At 39.5% G+C, this 26330-nt stretch overlaps 1 protein-coding gene across 1 annotated transcript; it reads right to left on the bottom strand.

Moving 5' to 3' along the window:
* Window positions 1-2052: 2052 nt before the first annotated feature.
* Window positions 2053-4373, bottom strand: LOC120295909 (O-acyltransferase WSD1-like). Its single transcript, XM_039317525.1, has 3 exons — window positions 3618-4373; window positions 2427-2666; window positions 2053-2319 (listed from the first exon to the last, which is right to left on the bottom strand). Exons 1-3 carry the CDS (start codon window positions 4371-4373, stop codon window positions 2053-2055), a joined length of 1263 nt encoding a protein of 420 aa, XP_039173459.1.
* Window positions 4374-26330: the final 21957 nt, after the last annotated feature.

Below are 26330 nucleotides of genomic sequence, written 5' to 3'. Positions count from 1 at the left end.
TTCTCACAAATATAGACTCTCTTTTGTATACAAGTATTCGCTCAAAGGAATTGTCTAAACAAAAATGAGCTTCGACTTTGGAATTCTTCTATCGCGCACACCTTGAACAACTAAGACCGTCTTCCTTATATACTCCTTTATGCCATCATACCCGTTGGCACTTACCAAAGGAATTCCTCCAATCTACCCGTTGGACGGAATCAATTAGGAAGATTGTTCAAGCTATTAAAGGAACGTGTTGATAGCCCATCAATCATGTTCGCCCATACAATCAGGATCTCGGTTTCCATAAGTAGAACATTCCAATAATATTTAGACAATCACCGGATCTTCAATTATCGAGTCAATCTTCGATCAATCAAAGGACTCCGTTATGTCTTTTCCAGCCACGAGATCTTCTCCAGTTGATAAGGTTAAATCCTTAACGCAACATCAAGTTCTGGATAACATTTCTTCAACGGATTAGAGACTGTCAATAAGGATAGACTTTGAGTCTGGCTGTCCGGAGGTCTTCAGACTTTAAACAGCAGAGTCTGCAAGCCTTCAGACTAGACTGATAGAAACGTTTTGTCAACTTCAAAACACTTCAAGAAGATTTCTCCAACAGAATGCACATCAAGTGTTTGGTAAAATGCCCAAGCAGATTAGTGTGGCTATGTTATTTGTACCCTATTTTCTCCAAATTTGTGGCGGTCTTATATAGATTGCAGCAGGGAGAGTCATGTCGAATTGATAAATGACATATGATATTTGTAAAGATACTTGAAGGATCGGGTTAAATCTTAGTTATAATAGATAAAAGTACATCTGCATGGGACAAAGCAATTAAGTTCGTCCTGGGTCTTTTCTAGAGACAATGTTATTTGGTATCAATCAAACAGTTTTGGCAATCAGCTACAAACGAATAGGTTTCTGTAAATGGATTTTCCTTTTGTTCTAATGCTGATAAATCTCCTCTTATGAGATGCTATTCATTTATTTTGAATGATTCGTTTTTCATGCTTGATAATGCCATTCTAGGAGTCTGTAGCTTCCTTTTGCGATTGTCCCTTCTTCCGGCTTTAATTTTTCTTTCATGTTATCTTTTCTGCTGTGTATCTTCTCCAGGTTCTGATCTTAAGAAGGAGCGGTTGACGTACATCATCAAAGCATGGCTGTTAAGCCAACTAAATACGGCGAGCAATAATTTTTGACGTTAGGTGCGCAAGATTGATAGAGAAATTGTGTGTTAAAGTGATGTGATCAAAGGTAGACATAAGTGGACATTCAAATAACATAAACCTGTCCCATCATCTTAAAATTTAGTGTACCTAGCTTTATTTGCCATACAATCGACTTTGTTCTCTTCATTTCTCTTTTCAATTGCTTGGAGCTCAACATAGAGCGGATGGATCCTAAGCTCAAGCAACACCTACTAACTTCATCAATCAAGTAAGACATAAGACGAAATTCGGATCAATGGCCTAAAATGGTTATTCTCGTCCCAATAGAACATCATATAAATGGGATCGATTCTTTTTATCCCCGCGTATAATCCCACATGTATAAGAATAAAATACAGATTTTCCCCTCCTAACCTCACAGGAACGTTTCCCTGTTTACTTCTTCGAGTTCAGGGCTGTAGAAGCTGCTGCTTTCATTTTGAGTAAAGCATCCTCAAAGCACTTGGCCAGAAAATCAGGGTCGGGGATGATGTCCTTGGCCACCAGAAATTGCATGTCCGCCCTCCCCGCGTAGCTCACCATGTGCATCGTGAGTGCCTGCATGCATCGCCTCTCAAACACCCCACATCAGTCCTGATAAAGATTTCATTCTAGATACCGCAGAAAAAGAAGGAAAAGAGAAAAACGATGAGGCGTGAGTATTTTGGAGCCTTACGTGGGGTAAACTCGAGACGTTCACCCTTATGTACGTGATGGGGTTCCCCCCAAACGTGATCTCCTCTTGCGGCCCAAACATGTTTGAGATGCTGAACGTGGTGTTGCAGAAGATTCTGTAGTTGAGCAGGCTTGCGACCTGCATCAGCAAAAACAGAGACAGATTGCGCATTTGTCAGCTTATTGTCGTTCTGTTTTCCGAATTGCAGAAGCGCGAACTGATCCTTACATGTGCTCCTGGATAAGTCATGGCCATATCCCCGATTTTGTAGGAGAAGTGAGCCTCCAGGGATTTCTTCTTCCGGGCCATCATCGACTTAGCTTTTCTCAGGTATTCGAGAGGGTCACCACAGCTTCTGCTGTAGTGAACGGGGAGGAGGATAGTCCCGAACTTGTTGCCCCACCTCAGTCCCTGGTTGCCTTCCATCAAATTGGATAGTTCCTGGTTAATACCACATCACACTTGATTCAGTCAACTTCAGTTAAAAGGCGAAAAAGGAAGTGAGATCATGAAAGAAAAGAGAAACGAGGAACAGCAGCGAGACCCGCCTGCAATCCCTGTTGTTCTCGCAAGTTCACAATCGCCACTCCCTTTATTCGAGTCCCTTCTTGCACGGCTGACAAAGGCAAATGAGCATTTTTAGTCGTCTGAGATTCGTCATCTTTGAATCGACAAAAATCAGAGTGTATGTGCGGAAATGCTGTTCGTTTTTTACCATTGGGAGACTGGTGGTCCATGTACTTGAACAAGCCGACTGATACGATCCCCAAGAGAACATCGTTAATGGTCTGCATTTGGAGCAGTGAATGAGATTCATCATCATTTGGTATCAGCATGGAATATTCATCATCTGGAAGTTGACTCCAACAAAATGCATTGGTAGTCATGAAATACAAGAAAAGCATGTAGTATTCTTCCTCAAAAGATAAATGACCAATGAATGGAGTATAGGTCGCGCTCGAGAGAGTCGTGCAACCCCTGGCGAGCACTTGTCAAGATCAGTCGACCCCAGCGGTCAATCGAGCGAACCCGGCCAGCCCCCGAAATTGGCAACAGCGCCTGTTAGGGATCTGCGGTTTCTATTGCTCTTTTTTATAAGCTTCAACTTTTCTTATTTTTTGCATTTTAAATGGGGTTGATACCACGAAAAACCTTAAACTTGTACATCTATAACAAATTTACTACAAATTAATTTTTTGACAACCAAAATTCCCAAACTAATACGCCCATGACAAATTTATCTTTATTAGTTTCCGTTAAATTTTACTATCAAATTACTGAGTTGAATGATAAGTGACAATTGATGAATGTATCAATTTGTGATTTTATCCTCCGTTTGTCAGAGGTGTATTGATTTATAAATTTATCACAAATATGTCAATTTAGGAGTTTTTGTGGTTAAATTACTTAGGGGCAATTTTCTCATAGTTTAAATTTTTAGTTTTTTAGTAAATTTATCACAGTTATACCGTTTAAAATTTTTCGTAATAGTAACCTTTTTAAATATGGTTGTTTTTATGTTACTAAAAAAAATTATAAATACGCAATGGCTCCATTACATCATCATTCAACTGCTTGTCATACCTTTTTTTAAATGAAAAGTTCAATTTGAACAAAAATATTAATAAGGATGGCATTGGAAAAAAAAATTGTGTATAAAGTGAAGATTGAACAAATTAGGAAAGTATTGAATCAGCGGTGCAATTTTTCTTTTTGGGTGATAAACACATGGAGCTTACCGCATTAGCGACTGCTGACTTGACCACCTTCATATCCTCCATCGAAAACCTCGCCGTGGCCAGCTTCCTCGGCCAGAGTTCCACCCCTGCGCCACCACTCAGCGGCGTCGTCCGATCGCTCACCCACATGATCCTCAGCACAAACTCCACTACGAAAACCACCGTGAACCACACCACCTCCAACACCCTCACTACTGCCTTCCACCACTCGCCCCCACCGTCGCTCCTCCTCCTCGTCGTTGATGATGGAGGACCGATCGTCGGTAGTGCCTCAGGGTCGTCCACCCGCCGGGACCCTGCCAGGAACGAGGAAATCAGTGAGATCCCGTCACCAAGTGCATGGTGAATCCGTAACACCATGCACTGGTGGGCCATCAGGAGGTGGACGTCCCATAGGGGCTTGTCGTCGCCCATGAGCCCCGGCGAGTCAGTGGACAGGTCGGCGAGGTACTTGTTGACCGCCGCCTCGTCAGAGAGGCCTTCGGCAATGGGGCCGTGGACCAGGATGACATGGCGGTCAATGTCCACGCAGGTCCTCCTCCAGTGCTCTCGACCTGCGGAGTCCCGCACCAAGAGGCTGCAGAACCTGGGGTGCATAAACATGGGGCAGCTCTGGATCGCCAACTTGAGGGCGTCCACATCGAGGGGTTGCCTCATGCCAAAGGCGCAGTAGATCACCTGGTTTATCTCCTTCTGGAGGAACAGGCGCCCCACCGGTGTCAGGGGCTCGTCGGAGCCGTTCTCCAGGGACCCCATGCCTGAGTGAAGATCGAAAAGGAGGGAATTTTCAGTACGGATGGAATGGCGGGAGAATCACGACAGTGCCGGATCGTACGAAGTCAGTACATCTTGAATGGATAAAAACACGAATCAGAATCTAAAGGAGTAGTCTAAAAATCGAAGCTTTTGTTTGCATGGTGGGGAAGGGGGAGGTGCGAGAGTGTCCGATTTATAATTTTCAGGCGAGATTGCGCGAGGCTCTGGCATATATGGATCTTAGCCTGTGCAAGCATCTTTTCGCCAAGCATTTCTTCATTCGATGGTTCTTAAAAACGACAGCTAAAAGAGGCTCTAACACTTGCATGAAAAGGTCGATTACATTGTCGGCGTGCGAAGAAGTCAGTTTCATGAACCTTTTCGGGGTAATCAAAGATCAAACCATTCGAAAGTCAACTTGTTTCGTATCTCTTATGCCATTCTCTTTGCATCTCGAATTTTGTATCCAATGGACCACTTGGATATCAGCAATCTTTCGTGTTCCTACTTTAGTTAGGCATATTTACACGCTATAAGATGAACGGTACCGCGTGCTTGATTGTAAATAGTCAAAATGAAGATCGGACCACCTTGTCCTTTCGTCCCTTAGGATTTTCTTTTGCTTTCAAGACTCAAATTTGCATTGAATGCATGGGACGTTAGGTAACAACTAACTTCTCAAATTAATAGAATCAAGCCAACTCAAACTCAACCGTAGCCATCATTAAAGCTGCATTTTGCCATTTCAAGTTTTAGTCAAAATAGGACAATATAGACTAGGATATAAACTATTTTGCTATATCTTATCCACTATTTGACTAATAGCAGTAATAAAACTAGATACTTTCTTATCGTATTATATCCATTATTTGGTGCAAACCTGAAAATACACAAATAGAGATGGTAAGAATCTTTCACGATTCACAACTAAAAAAACACGAATGTACATACGAAGATAACTTCCATCAATTATCGTGATTATTGTACTATCTAAATCTTAAATTGTAAATGAGCTTTATCAATCAATCCATGATTATTGCACTATCTAAATATGAAATAGCAAAAGAGCTCATTGCAGCATTCTAGATCCACACATTCAACTATAACAAGAAATGAACAAACTCTAGTAACATCAATGCGGTAGATCTGCCAGCAAATGCCAAATCTAGTAAGGAAGCAAATATGATTATTCAACTTCGCAACACTCAAAAGTATAGTGCTTCGACTCTGTCGCTACTTTTGTGCACCTTTAACTTGAACCATAGAGTTATGGAGTAGAATGAGTTTCGAGTCTCTTGCTGCTTTCGTTGACTTTTGACATAAACCAGAGAGCTATTGAGGAAAATGAGCTTCAACTCTCTCGTCGTCCTCATGAAGTTTTAACGTGATCCAAAAAACTATGAAGGAATCGTGAAGTTTCAACAAAATTGAGAGATACGGAAGAGAAGGAGATGGAGAGTGTATTTTTTTTTTTAATTAATCTCATTGCCCCCATTTTTGCATCGAAATTGGATCATCGACAAAATATCTTTCACCGAAATTCATCTTTGATTTTTATTAAGCGGAGACAAGTTTTGTGGTGATTCCAGACAAATGTTGCATCAATGGAACACAAGAGCATAAGCAAAACATGAGATAGGGTTCCCTTATGAGTCAAAAGCGAGTAAGTCCAATTGGAAGATTGGTAGCACAAGGAAGACACTTTAACCCATTAGAGTTTGGGATTCGGGGCTTTTTCCATTGACAAAGCCCTAAATTCGAAATGGGCACTACACTATCAATTTGTGTGAGAAATTTGAAGAGATTTGGCTTCCTAACTATTCTATGCATGTTGTTTCGATTGATTAAGTGTAAATAGATTCCTTGTTTTTTCTTCAAACAAAGGATTTTATCAATCTTCTCTTTTTGGTGGAAAAGGTGTTAGTGATGTTGGTTTTCATTGGGTTTGTTTTATATGCATATTGTAAATGCTGCTATGAGATTGAGTAATTTGCTTTTGATGACCTGATTGTGTATTGCTTCGCATTCAGCAAAGACCTACTGCAAGGATACTTAACATTGCATGAGAAGATGATTATTGATTTATTCGAACCGTATGATCCTGAAAGTCCCATTATGATGATGTACAATTGCCCAAAAATGCAATCAAGCGCTAAATCCCTCTCTCACACTCATCTCTTTCATCACAGCACAATAATTCTGCAACCCGCATCTCTGCAGCACGACTCTTCCGCAACCTCTCTCTCAACAACAGAGCATTCAAGCCTTTGGCAGTGGCTTTTCGCCTTACAATCGACCACATCTTGTGCTCTCGAACTCGAACTTGCTCTCACCGCCAGATAAAGCTCACTAATTCTCCCTCTTGAAAAAGGTATTCTTCGAAACGAAGCCCAGCTTTGTCATTCCACAGAACACCTTCCTTGCAGACTCGGTTCCCTCCTCCACATTGCAACCGATGTTTTTTAATCTGGATGAATAGCTAGTGGGAGCTCCATTTGTGGATGCAGGGGAGCGTCCGCTGTAGAGAGATTCCAATTGACAGCTTCACTCCCTTTTGGTTTCTTAGAGAGAGAAGGAGACTCTTCTCTGCTCAATGCGCATCGCTGGAACGGAGATTAGATCAAGGGAGAGAGAGAGAGAGAGAGAGAGAGAGATGAGACGGAGCAATCGGGAGAAAGAGACCGACGAAGGAACTGAGAATTTTTATCATTTTCTCCTCTCTTTTCTTTTCTTTCATCTGTATTTTTTGTTACTTAATTATTTATTACCAGTAAAAAATCCACTTGCCAACGAGGATGAAACTCTAAAGCCCCTCCTTTACTTACATGTCAATGAATCTTATGTGCCCTCATTTATTCATTAATTGTCAGCTTTTGTAATCTTAAAGCTTCGCGGCCTCTTTCCTCCTTATTGAACCGACAACGCAAGGGAGGAAAAACGCATGGAGACCCTTTATCCTTAAAAATGGACTTGCAACCTCGTCTGAAATTTAAATGAACTAAATGATCGTTTAGTGAATTCGTATTGCATTGAAGCCGTAATCCGACGCTGGACGGGCTTAACTCTTTAATTTGAGCATAAGTGAAAAGTCATATCTATAACACATTCTGATTGTACCAACTCAATAACGCATGCTATACAATCAAACCATTGGGCGTCACCATAAGAAGCACTAGCATAGTAGTCTCAGATCGCGGTGTTGGACCTTAGATAAGCTAGTACTTGAGATGAAGCTCATACCTAATCTTCCAATTCACAATACTAATCGCCAATTGCACACCTTGTACACAAACGTTGCGTCTAGGTCACTTCTCATGAGAATCGGACCCTATAGAATTCTCATGAACATAACTGTGATTTTATGTGATGCATAACTACTGTCATCCTATAGTCCTTTGGTCCTCCCTTTTGGTTCTTGTTTGGTTTACCGTAAAAAAACACCCAATTGAGTTTGGCTTGTAAATAGGGTCCTTTCTACGGTGCACTTCATCATTCATTTTTTGTTTTTAGGCTAAGTAAATCTCGCTCTTGGTCCTATATCATGTCATATAGATGTTTTTTAAATCAATTTTTGTATGAAATCTCTCTCTACATATATGTGTGTGCGCGCACGCATGGAAAAATTAGTCGAAAGGTGGGATCCTCTAATTTTAGGAAATAAATTCACATTATGATAAATAGCCCACTGCAAATTTTTGGCCTCTTTCCCCTCCTACTTTAAACTTACGTTTCTCCCTCACAAGAAAGTACTCGGTAGTTGGAATGCACCATGTCATAGGTGGACGTGGCATTTTTGTTGAAGTCAAATAAAAAAATGCCACATGTCAATGATGTGGACATAAAAAAAAAATTAGAGACTTTCATGTCAATCTCACTTTGAGACCATCAATGGCGTAGCCATTGAAGCACACGACACTGGAGTGAAGGTCCATCATATTAAAAAGACTCAAGGTTGATATCTTTAAAGGGCCATCAAATATGTCTGTACAAATCTGGAAATGGGCGCTACTCCAAATCTATCTAACAACTCTTCATACGATTATACGAAACCAACAAGCGATGTCAACGCTCGTCCATGGCCTTTGTTGATGTCATTCATCCAGATCTGGAATTCTGGGCGCTCGCAAAAACATGAAAATCCAAGGTCCACAGTCGCCGGAGAAAACTTGGAAATCCAAGGTCCATGGCCACCGGCGGGAGTCATCAGAACTCACGGTGGAAACATGAGGTCTCTGGCCACCAGCGGAGTCGCCGACGCTCGCAGAGATCTGGAAATCAGAGGTTCATGGCTGCGGATGGCTGGGGACAACGTAGAACGGAGAGAGCAAAAAAAAAAAAAAAAACGGAGAGAGTGAGATTTTTAATTTTTTATTTATTCCACGTCATCAACACGTGGCATTTTATGATTGGACCTCCAAAATGCATACCACATCAGCATAAGATTTGGTACATTCTAACTACTCAATACTTTCTCTATATCCATTTTTATAATGCAATATTGTAAACTTGAGTCATATAATCGTCATAACACTATCCCACTACTATTAATATTACAACCAGGGGTGTGCCCAAAAAAAAAAAACAAAAACACGGGCCGGAAAATCAAGGGCCAACTTTTTTGGGGCTAAAATAGTCCCAAGCCAGGCCACCATGCCTCGAAAAAATCTTTTGGTTCGGTCTAATATAAGCAATTTGGATTTTAATTAAAGCTCCCATACCCGCCCCGTTCATAAACTAGAAATAATGTCTCATTTCCCTTCTCCCGAAGGCTCCGCCACCTTTACCTTTTCATGAATACATTGGTCTCAACCTCTCTCATTCTCTCTTCTCATGCTCATTGAGTCATCCAATCCCCGTTAAGCAGCCACCACGGCACCGTTGAGCCCCACCACTCACTATATGCTCGCTGGTGTCATGGTCTCCCTCACGCTCCCCCACTCTCCAGCAAGTAGCAAAATAGGTCCTTACTAGCCTGTTCTGATGTCTTTAAGGTTTTTGGTTTTAGGACGTGCCATCTGAATTTCTGATGGAAAGTAAAGGAAAAACGAAAACAAAAAACAAACACACATTTTTCAGATTTCGGGCTGTGCCACAATCGTATTGGGTCTAAGCCAAATGGCTTGGCTTCAGTCTAGGCCAGGTCCTCGAGCTAGAATATCCCAAGCCACGTATGTTTTGACAGGCCAAAGAATTGGCAAGAGCCCGCTAGGCTTGTATTAATGAGACACATGCTTACTCAATATAAATTTGGATACATTGCACTTGCAAATCCAAATAACTAATACGATGCTAAAAAATAGATGTGATAACATGGATGCATTAAATTACTTCATTTGGGAGCACAAGATTTGTCAAAGTTACGCTAAATGTTTCATAAATTCATGTCATTTTTAAATTTAATATTACATACTTTTTAAAAAAAAATATATTTATGCATTTAGCTCTTTCAAGGAGAATCGATAAAGAAAATGGGATTATATATTTCTCGGATGAAAACCGGCCTAAAGTTATCCTGTGAAGAAACCTTCGCTCATCGCTCCATTCAACTAAACTAGTCACGGTTCGGTCTATTGATACAGAGCATTCATCATGTAACCTTGTGAGTGTCTTACTATTTCTCGAACCCCTCATCGCTCCTTTTCTCACGTTGCTTCAATGTCTTACCATCAAACATCTCGGTCTCGGTCACAGAGCAATTAATTTGTCCTTTTTGGATTGTAAAGAATATAAATATCTTCATAGGATCTCCAATCGTAAACCAATCGCGATAAAGTGTACTGTGCATAATTCATATTTCCACAACATCCTTATAACAATTATTTACTATTCTGACAAGAAGAGCAGGTTCGGATTCACAGATATTTTGCAGTCCCCTGCTTCTTTAGGCACAAAGTTACATGCACGATCTCACCCATTGAATAAAAGAAAATTGATGTCAATGGTTGGATTTGGCAAAGACCATTTTATCCTACTGAACTCCACTGTCCCACACCTCACGCCAAAAATAAATAAGGTGCCCCGTATCATTATTTGCACTGATCACGGTTTTTTCATGCGACAACAGTTCATAGGAGAAGTCGAAACCAGATAACCATGCTGAAAAATGAGTATGAAGTATGGGTTCGTGGGGAACAGCAAATACAGGGGATGATAGCACAATATTATAAGAATCTATACACCTCAGTGGGCTTCCGTGATTGGCAACCTATAATACAGAATATCCCTACTCTAGTTGATGATTGGATGAACAATACCTTGACAGCCCCACTCACTGAGGAGGAAATTACCACAGCAATGCTACAGCTAGGAGCTTTAAAGGCTCCCGGTCCCGACGGATTTCACGGAATATTCTATAAAGAGAATTGGCCAACAATCTCCAAGGGGATCTTCCTAGAAATACAGTCTTTCTTCAATTCCGGTAAGCTTGATCCTGCATTAAACAAAACACTCATTACACTGATTCCAAAAGTCCCACAGCTTGAAAAACTAGAGCAATACCGCCCAATTAGCCTATGCAACTTCCTATATAAAATCATCTCCAAAGTACTCACAAACAGGCTCAAACCAATTCTACCACACATAATTGCAGAGGAACAGAGCGCCTTTGTGGGAGGCAGGCAGATTCAGGACAACATACTAATGGTTCAGGAGGTGCTGCATAGACTGCGAACCAGTAACATGAAGAAAAAATTTCAAGCAGTCCTAAAACTAGACATGCAAAAGGCGTACGATCACATCGAGTGGGACTTTCTACAAGCTTGTCTAACACAACTAGGCTTCTGTGATTTCTGGATTCAGAGGATCATGCAATGCGTCAGCACAGTAACTTTCAGCATAAACTTAAATGGAGAGCCTTTACCATCATTCAAACCTACCCGTGGATTGCGCCAAGGAGACCCCCTCTCACCTTACCTCTTCATCATCGTCGCCAATGTGCTCTCCATTCTAATGAAGAAAGCTGTACAGGAAGGCACCCTTACTGGGATAAAGTTAAACAACCACTGCCCTACCTTATCGCATCTACTCTTTGCCGATGACTCTATCTTCTTCCTGCATGGAACAATTGTCGAATGTCAAAACTTGGCTGGCCTCTTAAATCAATACTGTTTCGCCTCTGGCCAGGCAATAAACCTCAACAAATCAGGCATCTATTTCAGTAAAGGATGTCCTACAGCTCTAAGGAGAAACATGGCATCAACACTTCGAGTGCCAGAAATTACAAAAACAGGTAAGTATTTGGGCATACCTTCAGACTGGGGGCAATCCAAGAAAGACATGTTCGCATGGATCCTAGCTCGGGTCAACTCCAAACTGGATAGCTGGAAGAAAAAACTGTTGTCAAAAGCAGGGAAGGAAGTACTTCTGAAAGCAGTAATTCAAGCGATCCCACAATATGCCATGTCAATCGTTAAAATTCCTACGTCGATTTGTAAAGCAATCGAGAAAAAAGTTGCAGCGTTTTGGTGGAAAAGCAATGAAAAAAAGGCTGGCATTCACTGGAGGAAGTGGGACTTGCTAAAAACCAGAAAGAGTGAAGGGGGCATGGGTTTCAAGGACCTACAAACTTTCAATATAGCAATGCTAGCAAAACAGATGTGGCGAATAATCACTAATCCAGACCTACTGGTAACTCAATTATTGAAAGGCCTTTATTACTCACATGGAGATTTTTGGCACGCTGGCAGAGGCTCCCGGCCCTCGTGGGGATGGCAGAGCCTCATCAAGGCAAGGGATTCAGTTGCTCCTCAGGTGATGAACCGGATTGGAAATGGAAAAAAAAAACATCGATCGAGAACAGAGAGGTGGTTAAAAAGCGGCATAATAGGAGGAGCAGCATCAAACCATGAACCAAACAAAGTATCGGATATAATCAATCCAGACACAGGAACATGGAATGAGCCTCTTATACATTCAATGTTTGAAGACAGAACGGTACGTGAAATTCTAGCCACACCCATTGGCTTACCTTATGAAGAGGATCAACTGGTATGGATGCACACAAAATCAGGTAATTATTCAGTAAAAAGCGGTTATTTCACATTCCGAAATGTCTCCGTCTCATCACAGAACACACAAGCAACATCATCTTACACAGCCAATCCCGATCTCTGGAAATTTATATGGCAATCCACAACCCCACCCAGAGTAAAAATTTTCCTCTGGAACGCATGCAACAACGCCCTTGCAACTATGGAAAATCTACACCACCAAAGGATCGTACCTTCCCCGATATGCCCCCTGTGCAAACTGGAAGTCGAAACACTAGAACACACGCTCCTCCTCTGCTCATGGACAGCCAAGGTTTGGAAGTCCGCCCCTCTGCATCTACGAATATCCAGATTTGGACTCACCCGATTTGAAGATTGGATCTGCAGCATAAAACGGAACCCAGTCACCTCGGGCAATTTTAACCACATAGCGGTCGTACTATGGAGTATCTGGAAGGAAAGAAATCGGAGCATCTTTAACCATAAAATACCCAGATCACAAGAAACAATAGCCAGAGCAGAGGCGTTCGCAGAGAGCTTCACAGAACTAAACAAAAAACCAACAGGCAAGAACAAATCTGAAGCCTTATCTGAAGCCTGGTGTCCACCTCCTCCGGGATCGATACGAATCAACCTCGACGCATCTTTCAAATCAGATCTGGACAGAAATGAACCACTCAGCGAAGCAAGAGAACTTCCCCGGCACAGAGCTGCCATCATCGATGGATTCGCCAAGACAGTCGAGGCCACTTCGCCTCTTCACGTGGAAGCGATCGCGATGGAAGAAACCCTAAAATTCGTAAGAAGCCGTGGATTTCTCTCTCCTCAAGTACACTCTGACTGTTTGCCTTTAGTGCACGCGTTGAAGACTTCAACTGAACTGAGTTGGGAACTGGAACCGCTTCTGAACCGGGCCCGAGCACAACTCGATCATCTACCGGGCCTATCCTTGGCCCACTGCAAGAGGAGCACGAGCCGATCCGTGGATTGGATAGCGAAGGCATGTCGAACTAGTTGCCTACCCCAGAACTGGATATCTAATCCCCCGCCTTATTTGATCTTCTTTGCACCGACGCTCACGAGTGTAATTTTCCCTTGCATTAAATAGTAAATCAAGCGATGATGTTTGCTGATAAAAAAAAAAAAAAAGTGTGTAGGCTATAGTTTGGATTCTCCAGCTTTATACTTTTGAAATGAAGCAATTATCGCTAAAATTCAATGCGGATCCATACTGAAGCACATTGCCTATGGAAACTGATCTTGCATCCATGTTGCAGAATTTGAAACTTCTAAGTTTTCTTCTTTCCTTTTTGCACTTCGGTTTGACTATGATGACTTATTGTCGTGGACTTGTGGCTTTAATTTTTTTATAATAGAGAATTAATTCCAAGAAGTTCCTTGAGAAGATGTGGAAAGGATATCTAAAAATTGGTGTTTCTCAAGGCTCTAGCCCGTTCAGCCTTGACTACAGAACTAGAAATGCAAAACAATGACACAGTTTTGCCGTGGAAAGGGTAGTGGGAAATCACAGAGCATTAGTCCATTTGTCATGTTCACATCACAATTTTTAAATATCAAGAGAACTCCTCTTGATATTATTCAATGAGAGTGCTTGGGACATATTATGATGACGCACAGTTATACAAAAATGCGATCACTAAAATAAACATAGCATGCAATTTAGGAGATCTTGTCAAAATGGACTCATGTTTAATGGGCGAATCAATATATGAGTTATTTATGTTTAGAAAATAGATTAGAAATAGGTTTAGAATGTCAAAGTCCAAAATATATGAGCATTAAATGAAATCACAGTTTACCTAAACCTAATCAACTTTTGTGACTCTCTCTTCGCCTTTTTTGATAAAATAGTGGATTCCTCAAACTATTCCAAATTCAAAGAAGTCTAGATATGCCTCACTTCACTCTTATTAAAAATATCAAGACGACTTTGTTTTTCCTCAGTATTTTTTATTTTTATTAGTTTTATAAGTTTATATAGGATTATGCTAACATGTCCCGGCCTGTTGAAATCTTCAGGTTTTGGAATCTCTAGATGCAAGAGCCAAAGCAATTGCCGACCTGTCACGCGTTGATACGCCTGTAGTCGTCTCATGCTCTGCATCCTATAACAATATTGCTTAACTACCATCCATTACAAAGCAAGAGACGAGATGATTAAAGAAAATAACTAAGCTGATCGAAGGCTATTAGGAAACCAAGAATTCGAGAAAACAATATTGTTCTACTGAACTATAAAAGTGCGCGTTATCTATCATTACTTTCGAAAATTGATTATCCCTACCTGAAGGAACCAGTACCAGTCAATTATCTTCACCTAAGTTTTGATTAAAAAAAAAAAACTCACGGATTGAAAAATAGATTTAGGGGGATAAAAGCAGATACCGCGGTCACAGTGAATGCAGTCCGAAGCTTGTCTTCATCCTCAATCAGAGGAAGTTGCAAACGCTCCCAATCTCCCCCCTTTCATGCTCGCACAAATAATCCCAAAGCGCCATACTTCACAACGAAATGCCATAGCCTAAGGTGCTGCCATTATAAGATCACCCTCAATTCCATCTGTCCTCATCGCCGACCGCCACTACAAATCTGGAATCCGAAGCGTCTCACTCTCCGGTACCACCGCAGTCAGATCAGAAAAAAGACCAATTCGCAAAGAAGGGTCGGCCTGAAGCAGAAGAATTGGAGGATTACGAGTTTTGGCGACCTCGGCAGGAAACAAGGCCGCTCGGATCTTCGCCATGAAGGTCGAACACCGACTGGAGTTTGGACTTGGGGCCTTTCCGGCCGTCGACAAAAGCCCTAAATTCGAAACGATCGGGCACTGACATTGTCAATCTGTGGGGAATCTTTCAGCAGAAAATGCAAGCGTTTGATGAAGGTCGCTTTTTGGAGAGTCTTTCTGCGATGGAGAATAGAATCTGACGAGACAATAAAGAGCGATTCTCCAGTGATATCAACTTGGACCATCTTTCTCCTCTTCAGATTTGAAGTGGTGATGGAAAGAAGACGGAGGGAGGGAGGTGGGGGGAAGAAGAGGAGGAAATGGGGTGTAGGCTTTGCGATGGCTGAGCTCACCGCAACGGACGTTACAGAATAAGGAGAGTCTTTCTCTTCTCCCTCGACGACGAGAGTCTCCACCTTAGAATTTTTTTTTTTTTTCAAATATTAATGATTAAAAGAAAATTTCTACTGGGCCCCAAAAAATTAACACAAAAATACAAAGGAGGTGGCACGAAATGATCTGGGCCGTAGTGGGCCCGACTGAACCGCCCTCCTGCCATCCCTACTTTGCTTCGTTCATCTATACACTCGGCTGGATACGCTGTTCCGGAAAGACGCGGGGCACAAAAAAAGCAAATGGTACGTCGTACGTATTCCTTTACTTTCTTAGATATTAAATATCTTTTCAACATTTTTTAAAAATAGTTCTGCAATAGTTATTACCTTAGGTTGTTATACTAGACAAATCAATAATATTCATCTATACACATACTTAAACGATATAAGTAAATTTAATCATTGGAACTCATTTATGAAGTAAATGTTAACTATACATAAATTTGGATAGATTGCATTTGCAAATCTAACTAATTGATAAAATACTAAAAAAATCCAAGAGAATCGACTAAGATAATTAGACTAAATATCTTTTAAACACATGATATTTAAATACACACATATATATCTACAAGTTTATCGTCCATGATTTTTGTGTCCACACAAGGAATGCCTCTATATAGAGTAGAGATAAATGCACCATAAACTTTGAAAACTTTTAATGAAAGTGCAATCAAATTCTAGATATCACCCAACAGGTGCAACCGAGTAGTTTAGTTAGCTTCGTCAATCATGACCAACAATATAACCTGATAATGCTGCTTTTAACTACTTCTAGGAAATATACCGTCAGATGAGCACCATTTTAGCAAAATATAGTGGTGCACCCCTCGTCACCACCGACGAGGATTAATCACAGTAGGGGTTTGGTCCGAGGTCCTTCTGCTAACTGGTGTGCCGCCATCCCGTGAGTGCTAGAGGAAAAGACCACAAATTAATTTTAGCTGTAATAATGTGAAGTACTTGTCAATATTTTTAACGAATTTTAGGATTTTATCGCACAACCTAAAAGCGTTAAGATTTGATCGTATCTGCATAATTTGAACTAGTTTGTCCTTGCGCATGGCTTAATTGCAAAATTTTTACAAATTTAATGTCAGTGATATAACAGAATTCGACAGTCTTTTTTCTTTCACCAAACTTAACGTAATAGCTAGTGACACAAGAACAACATGATAGCCGAACTAACAAATGAAAGCATAAATTAGATGGAACACAAGACAACTGATGAACTGATTTTATTTGCCCCAGATAGGTAGCGTAATTCTTTTCCGAATGTCATGTGCTCACTTCTTGCAAATTGATATCGACCGTTGGATGACAAAGCATCTCAACTATAGGATCAAGATAAATTGATGTCCACCATTTGATTTGGCATGACAATTTTGTCCAGCCAAACCCGACGGTCCCATAGCCAAAAGTAATGGACTGTGCTACGTCATCGCGTCCCTAATCATTCTCAGGGTGGATTTCTCCTGCTTTAATCCACACTTACACCGAAGCACACCTCTTTTGGAAACTGATCATTCATCGATGCTTGCAGAGTTTAAAATTTCTCAGTTTTCTTCCCTTATTTTCTGCACTTTCGTTTTGACTATGATGAGTTAGCGTCATGGGCTTGTAACTCTAAAATTTTTCAAATTAGGGAATTCCAAAAGTTTCCCAAAAAAATATGTAAAGGACCTCTCAAACATGGTGCTTCTCAAGGTTGTGAGTGGTTCAACCCGGCCTATAGAACTAGAAATGCGATATGATGACATGGTTTCACTATGAAAAGAGCGGCGCAGATTCATAGAGCATTAGCTCATTGGTCATGTTCACATCATAGTTGCCAAATATAAAAAGGACAGTTCTCGCATAATAACATTCGAGAAGAGTGCTTCAAAGATGTATTATTCGTTGAGCAGCGGCGAGACATCATATCTTGGGAACAAATTTCTCTCACCAAAAATGGAAATCATGAAAGCAAAATATCCTGAGGATTTCACAGCCCGTCTAGGAATGAGGATTGAACCACATTTACCTTGTTCTCAGTTAAGTCCGAACTGCTCACCATGACGGTCCGAAGGTGTAGCTCTTCATATTACTAGGTGAAGATGATGCGAAAATTATTTAAGCAACTTGTCTAAATTTTGATTTCCGTGACAGAATTTACTTCTATTCCGCCCTTAGTCTTTTAGAGTGAGTTAATTAATTCACTAATTAAATGTTCAAACTAGCGTCACTTAAAGTTCTCATTCCATATTATTCTATGCTCTTTAACGAGATTTCCAGATGTTGAATGGTAACGTAATATTTTGGTGGTGCAGATCATGATGAATTGGTCAGTCACTAGCTCTATAGTGCAGGGGATGTTAATTTATTAAATCAATCTTTTTCTGATTTTCCATGGTAATACCAATTACCAATCTATGCTAAATCATTTATACTAAGTCAACTAACAAGACATGGATACCATTGTCCAGTAAATCTTTCATCTTTAGATACATGCATGATCAAACGGTGGAATTCTCCATACGGTCAATGTTCGAGTTTTCAATTTGTTTGTTTTTTCCCTTATACCTGTGGTTAAGATTCGAGATTATATTACATAACCTCTATATAGTCTAAAAGCACAAATTTTGACAAGGCACTCTATCTTATAGTTAAGGCTGCTGATTAGAACTCTTGAAGCTAGCAATTATTGCTAAGTGCCACGAATTTACATCTTGTGTATCCTATAATTATGGTCTTTCATAATCACGAATCGCTTGTTCAAATATGTATCTAGGCAGACAATTCCTTTGGATTCTACAAGGAACATATTGAGGGATATAATCACATCATAACTCTTAGGTATTGTGACAGATCGTGCAATGTGAAGCTGAGGATCCATCGACCCATTCGAGTGGCATTCCAGGCACCTAGTTGGTCCGTGTCCGTGATAGAAACTCGCTTGTATCTAGTAAACGTATGCATTTTTGAGCTCATTGAGAGGGATGATTCAATGTTCGATGTCTCCCATCATTGGTATTGCTGGTAAGCATACCAGATTTAACTGGAGTGGAACATTGGGAGCTGTCACTTCGGGCCCCGAATTTCCTAATTATTCCTCCTTCCTTTAGTTGTGGTGAACTCGTGGGTGCACTCTCTTCTAGTCTTGTTTTCCTCCCTTTGGAGCTACGATACAATTTTATCACTTTGTTCTTAGGAGGGATCCAAGTTTGGTGCTTCTCGAGCTTCCAATTTTTGTGGCCCCGTCAAGGTTTTAAAACACAAAGGGAACTCCGTTTCTCATGCAATAACATTTTGATGATAGTGCTTCAGAGATATAAATCCCTCGAGCATGACCGGTAAAGTATCAAACCTTGACTGGAAAGGGGAAATACCGTGGAGCTCGAAAATTCGGAAGGTTCCACACCTTGTTGACAAATAGGGACTCAATTACATATACCTTAAATTACATATACCTTGGTTTTTGCTGGTCCAAAATACTATCACAAGAACTTGGTGGTGTTACTAGTAGTTTTTTTCAAGACATGTTTGTGTTCATAGCACGCTCTTTTATTAGTGAAATATCATAGCAGTGCTTGCTGCGACCTATTCCTCGCTATGAAAGGAATTATGTTTAGGGGTATTGTCAAATTTGGGCCAACAGCCCTTAGTTGACTTGGATTCTCCAAAACTCATACCTCACGAGACGTTAGACCATTGGTTTTCATTCAATTAATTATATATAAATTTTTAAGTAAAGAATCGCCCTTACTTATTTAGGTCAACTAGAAAACTAATGACATACAGGAGAATATCTCATTTCATGCATGATCAAAGATCTTAGAATGGGTACTTGATTACATTAGTCTTAAGATTAATGCTCTTTCAGTACCTAACTAGATTATGTGCTAACTAATGTCATAGCAACTTATCAAAGATTTTTAGGTTTCATCCTAACCATTCTCAAAAAAATAAAAAATAAAAAAACTCAAGTTATTAAAATGTGCAATCGTGTATAATTGAAGTAAAAACACACAAGCAGCCTAATATCTCTAAAAGAAAATGACAATCCGAAAGTCTTTATTGTAAAGACATAAAAACTTATTCAATTTTGGGTTTTAATTTTTTTAGGATTTTCCAAACTTTAAGAGAAAAAAATATTGAAGAACTAGCAAAATTTTTAAGGAATTCCAATTTTCTGGATTTTTCAAGGTTTTTTGAAATTTTTTTGATTTATTTTTATTTTTTTTGAATGATTTTTCATTATTTTTCTTATTTATTTATTTATTTACGTTATTCGAGCCGGTTTTACTGGTTCGACTCGCTAACCCAATCCGTCTATCTGGACCCGACCCGCGTTGGATTAAACCTAAATTTCTCAAGCCTTTTTAAAAATAAAAAAAAAAATTCCTTCATCCCCTTTCTTAAGCCGTCGTCTTCCCGAAGCCAGTCTCTCCCCCTGCAACTTGCCGAATCTTCTCTATGGAAAAACTCAAAGCTCACCACACCAACGCACTTCAAAATCTAAAAAAATTCCAACGTCGGGAGCCAACCTCGCCCACCGTCACCAAACCGTCACTGCCGATCATCTCCAACCGTCGTCAAACCTTCGCCGCTGACGGCTTACACTACGGTAACCCCCACACATCCTCCACCGAAACAGAATTCCTTTCTAACTTAACAGCCGCACACAACAATCCAGAACTGAACGAAACACAAGTGCTTCGAACAGAGGTAGAGGGATCTAACACGGCCTTAGCTAATCGCGATCGTCGCCAAGAGAAACAAGGATGGATTTAGACTCCGACCACGTTCAAACGGCACCATGAGCATGATTTGCACCCAAAAGGAAAGGAGCGCAGCAGTTAGCGTACTGGACACGAACCATTACGGATCTAAACAACATCAAACATCCGATAATGCAAAGTCAGATTCAAAACGTCTAATGCGCAAATCATCGAACAGGTGGCGTGCGCTTTTTGTGTAAAGTTCCGAGAACAAATTTGATGCTGTAATCGGTCTAAACGCGGTGCATCAACCTCTAGATCAGCATAAATCTCGACGAAAACGATCTCAGTTTAGCAAGGTTTGCTCGTGAGTTCATTGGCTAAGTTTAATCCTCTAAACTTTAGCAAAACCGAACAAAATAGAGCAGAGATGAAGCAGTGGTCTCTCCTTCTTCGAACGAGATTTTTTCTTCCCCCCACCTTTTGTCGATCCTTTCTCTTCTCTTCAGCCAAGCTCCCTGCAGCTTCTCCCCACTTCAATGGCCGACGCCTATCCAAAACAGGATTTTCTCCCTGCGTCACATACGCTCTGTTCTCACCAAGGTGTGCGTGCAAAGGAGGATAAGGACAAAGGGCCGGGCTTTTGAGGAAACAAATTGGGCTGAGAAAGGGCGAAGAAAAACCAAAGGATAAGGGTTGGGCTGGAACAAAATAGGAAAAGTTAGAGGAAAATTGGGCCAATTCAGGAACTAAGCCCGAGTGGGCCGGAAATTTTCTCAGTAACCGGGCCAGGCATAAATGGCCTACCCGAATTTTATTTTATTTTATTTTATCTATTTTCATGTTTATTTATTTATTTATTTTTCTTTTCTTATTACTATATTTTTGTCGTTTTTATTTTCTTTCTTATTACTATATTTTTGTCGTTTTTACCCTTTTTTTTTGTTGGTATTTTTATATTTTGACAAAAAATGAATATCCGAATGATCTACAAAAATTTGAGTGTTAACAATGTTCATTACATTTCTCCTCTTTAAGATACATATGAGATCAAACAGCCTACATGTAGGGTCAATCCAAGTCCAACGTGTCTCCCCCCTCGTCAATCCTCATCAATTAGCTATCCAGCATCTTTTTTTTTTTTTTTTCAAGTTCGCAATGAATTGGAGCATCTGTTTTTTCAAGTTCGTGATGTAGCCAACTCATATGAAGAGATGCCCCCCGTCCCCCTCGCGCAGGGTGGGGGTGGGGGTGTTAGATCCAGAGCGTAATTCATCACTAGCATATCTCAAATTCCAATACAGATGTCGCCTAACACTACCTCGCATTCTAATTTCTTTTGCCAAGTGGATTTGATGTAGTGCAGGAAGAATGTGATATGCCATTTTTTTCAGAGCTTTCATGGTTCAATGTCTCAAACCAGGATTTATTGATAAGGAAAAGTTAAGTTCGAAATCATGTGGACATATATATACTCCACTTGGTAAAGAAACATAACCGAAAAAGAAACAACAAAGGAACATATACCACTAATCCAATAGTTGATTAAGTTAAAACACTGAAAATGTCATTTTAGGCCTTTTGCAATGCTGACTTGAATTTAGAATTCCTAACTATGCCTCCTTTGTACAATTGTGATGAATTGATGATACAGTGTACTCTTTCTGCTTTTATTTTCTTCCTTTTTCGAGTTACTTGCAATTTATTAGCCTTTTTTTTTTTTGAATAGAATCTCTCAACGTCAGTGCTTCTCATGTTTTTATGAGAGATAATTTTTTTAGTAATCTCTTTTCTAGTTCATAACCGTTTCATGATACGCCTTTCTTAATCTATAGTTTAGATCATATATTTTGATACACAGGCAACATTTTAATTTCAACTAAGTAGAATGATAGAAAGTTCTTGCCATTGTCTTCAAGAATTCTCCTTTCTTTGCGCAGGCCTAATTAGCCTAATTGCAGAGTGAGATGTTTATGGGCTGGTGAATTCATATGTTGGTGACGTGGCCATCTTACCCCTTTATAGATAAAATAAGAGAAAATGTCACAAATGATCCATGAACTTTTATCTAATGTTCAATTTCATTCCTAAGCTTTTGATTTGCTCAATTTGGTCTTTGAACTATTAACAAATATTCCATCTAGTCCTTCCGTTTGTTCAAACCGTTAAAGTGATGACGTTGAGCATTAATTGATGATGTGGAACTACATTGGATTACTAGAATTATTAGTCAATTTATATCTTAAAAAAGGAAAATAAATTATGGGTCAGCTAGAGATGAGAGCATTTATCACAAAAGTAGAGAGAACAAGTGGTTTTATATATTTATTTTTATATATATTGGATGGCCATAATTTGACCTATTTTAAAGGTAATTTCCATATGGATATTCCACGTGTCCTTTTTTTATTATATATTTAAGAGACTAAAAGTCATGTAAGCCAATTTCATTAACTTTAACTAGCTGAAGGGCAAAATTGGTCAATTTTCAAATAGTTCATGGACCAAATTAAGCAAATCAAAAGCTCGGGGATGAAATTGAATATTAGATGAAAGTTCATGGGCCAAATTGAGCAAATCGAAAGTTCAGGGATGAAATTGAACATTAGATGAAAGTTCAAGGACCATTTGTGTCATTTTCTCATAAAATAAAATAGTTGGCAGTAATTGTAGATGAAGTCTACATAGAAATAGCAAAATACATGTTTGTTGTACGGCTCCAAGACTATAGTTTCCACATATTTTTCTAAATGTTAGTTTAATTCTATTTTTCCTTTATTCATATTTCAAGTTAATTATTTTACTCAACCTTTCGAATTTTAATATGGTCGTATCATGATATTAGTTAATATATTTTTTACTCATTACTATATTTACTAAGTTATATAGACATTCATGTCAAGATGGAGAAATATTGATGGCCTCATGCTTTAACATCCCATGAGTAAAATTGGTATGAAATTAAAAAATAATGTAAGGTATTCTTTTAGAAGTTAAAATAAAGGTTCGCTAAAATAAAACTTGAAGACCAATGCAAACTATACTTTGAACTCGATGATGCAATACAAATATGCTTAAGAATATTAATCTACTCTATCAAATAAAATAAAAAATCAATGACCTCTTCAACCTCACATTTTTACAAAGAAACTTCCATGAAAGACCTGTGCATATATTTAAGAAGATCGCAAGTAATTGTCGAATTTCTTGCCTTCTAAATTTTGCGCCTCTCAATGTTCGAAGTGGACCAACCTGGACTATAGCCCTAAAAATGCGTAGTCGTGACATCATTTCATCATTGAAAGGGTGGTGAGAGTTCATGAAGCTAGTACTTCAGAGATATTATGATGGCATACAATTGTACAAACATGCAATCATTAATTTAAACTGAGCATGCACTTCAGTTAAATTGTCTACATTTTGAAGGCCACTCAATATGTGCATAAATTCAATTGAACATCGACATCCTGCTAGCATTTTATTAAATGAGATTGGCCTAGATTGACATGTAGTTGCAAAATTACAGCACTCCACCATTCAATTTTACTCCCATGCAAGGGCATTTTAGTATATCAAAGAATAGCAATATGGACCAATTGCATAGTGGTGTGAAAAAAGGCAATGAAAATATGAGGAATGGAAAAACTACGGTAAGAATCGAGAGAGGGAAGTGGCAAGTAAAGAAAGTTCCGGTTATGGATCAAGTTAGACCCAGTCGCATGTATGCTAGCAATGAAACAAGGCACATATGGATCACATAGTAGGCCTCATCCGGGTCATGAATCAAGCTGTGTCTAGTTGTGGCTTGATTCATTCTTTCCCCTTTTTAATTGCATAAATCTTATTCCTTTCCTTTGTCAAATTCCACAAATGCCTTGATTCTTACTTTGCTCAAGGTGATCCAAGGGTGGCAATGAATCATGCCTGAGCATGGTATGATTCCATGCTATTATGGTTATAAGGGGGGAGGGGCCAAGCTATCAAAAGGTCTTTCAGACCTGACCTTCGAAATCGAAATGGGCCAAGGCTTCATGTGCATGATAGGAGGGTCTTTTTGAAAAATCAGATTCATCCATACCGTGAGGACTTGAAATACTTGCATGAAATTTTGAATACAATGCCATATCAATCTGGTTAACAAAATTATGTGGTATCAGCCAAAAATATCCATAATTCTTAAACTTGGAAGAATGCTATAAAGAATAAGAATATGAGAATATTCAGTTTGGATGTTTTTGTTTAGTTAACACATTTTTTTTTTTGGTTAAAAAGTAGTCATGACCTTTACAAATAGCCATAGTGTATATATAGATTAAAGAATAATTGGACATTCTAATCTTACAATTTAGCAAAAATAATAAAATTTCCTTATAAAATGATAATGCATGAAATGTCAAGACTTATTTTCAATTAATGGGTAACATTAAATAGATATAAGAGTCAAAGTTAGCCCAAATTTAATATGTCAATAGGTAGAATAAAAAAATTTCACACACACATTATATACATATGACAATTTTACATTATATTGAGTGTTTTCTTTATTTTTAAATAAAAATTTTGTGGTATTTTGAAATTAAAGTAAATAAGGATAGAAGTTTCCAATTGGTTATGGCATTAGAAGAAGAATATCAAATAACGTATAATTTATGAGATGAATGAAGTCTTTGTAGTAAATAGGAAAACTCTCTTTTTCTTGGACATTCTAAAAAAAGTTATTATTTGCCAGAAAGCAGCCATGAAAATCTCATGATTGAACCATTCATGAAAAAAAAAAAGGGGTCCATAGGTATTCTCATCTGACATAGCTCTGTCACCGAAAGAAAAGCAATGCGTGTTGTGTGCAAGCTACTCAATGCAATAATTTGACAATACATGTTTTAATGGAGTGTCTTGTTGGCGTGAGCTGATTTGTAGGAGTGATATGTATAGGAAGCAAATATTTATATTTGCGCAAGTTGATTTGTGAGGGTAATGCATATAGAAAGCGAATAGTTTACCTAATAGGCGATTGTTACCCTAGCAGTACTTGTATGTGTGTATCTATATATATATATATATATATAGCCTTGTAAGGAAAAAATATATACTGAGAATGATAGTGATCTATTTTTCAACGTGGTATTAGAGCAAGAACCCTAGTTTTCTCCACACTCTTTCCACCTAATCAAATCGTCGATGCAGCTTTAGGTTTTTCCTTGTGCTGCCGCCACACTGACCAAATCAAATCGCTACTGCAGCATTGACTTGTGTTGTTGTTGCACTAATCTGACATGACCAGAAATTCCTTTGCGAAGGAATTGTGATTGGCAACCATGACAAAGCCAACTGATGAGGTACCTCATCAAGACCAAGGGGAGAACTCAATAGCTGCTTCTCTTCTAGAGAATCTTACGATGAAGCTGACACAGATTATGACTCAGAGTTTGACTCAGGTATCAACACAATCCCATGATCCATCCACTGCACAAATCTCAGTCAAATTGGATGGATCAAATTATGGATTGTGGTCTCAAGTGGTGGAGATGTACATCTCCGGTAAAGACAAGTTGGGTTATATTAATGGTGATCTCCCTCAGCCCTCACCTATCGATCCTCAATTTCGAAAGTGGAACACTGAGGATGCGATTGTGAAGGGGTGGCTAATCAACTCGATGGATCCTGCATTAATAGGAAATTTTATTTGCTTCCCAAATGCGAAGCTGGTATGGGACTCTATTGCAACAACTTTCTTTGATGGAAGTGATGCCTCCCAAGTTTATGACTTGAAGAGTTGGGTGACTTGGATGAGACAAGATGGAGAGACAATTAAGGCTTATTACAATAATCTTCAGGGTTTGTGGAGGGAGAGCGACTTCCGTCGTCCAAACCCAATGACATGCCCAGCTGATATTGAGCGGTACAGTCTTGCCATTCAGGAAGACCGGGTGTATGTCTTCCTTGATGGGTTGGATGATCGTCTAGACAAAGTGAGAGCGGATGTTCTCCAAATGCAACCATTCCCAACTATCGAGCAAGCATAGGCACGGGTTCGTAGGGAGGATACCAGACACTCAGTGATGCTCACCCATACTGATTCCACGTTTCGGTCTGCTGCCATGGTGGCACGGGGAAGCAAGACAGTTGTC

Source organism: Eucalyptus grandis, chromosome 7 (assembly GCF_016545825.1).
Source record: "Eucalyptus grandis isolate ANBG69807.140 chromosome 7, ASM1654582v1, whole genome shotgun sequence".
NCBI lineage: Eukaryota > Viridiplantae > Streptophyta > Magnoliopsida > Myrtales > Myrtaceae > Eucalyptus > Eucalyptus grandis.
Note: the sequence above shows the minus strand (reverse complement) of the source record. Positions and strands in the feature narration are given on the sequence as shown.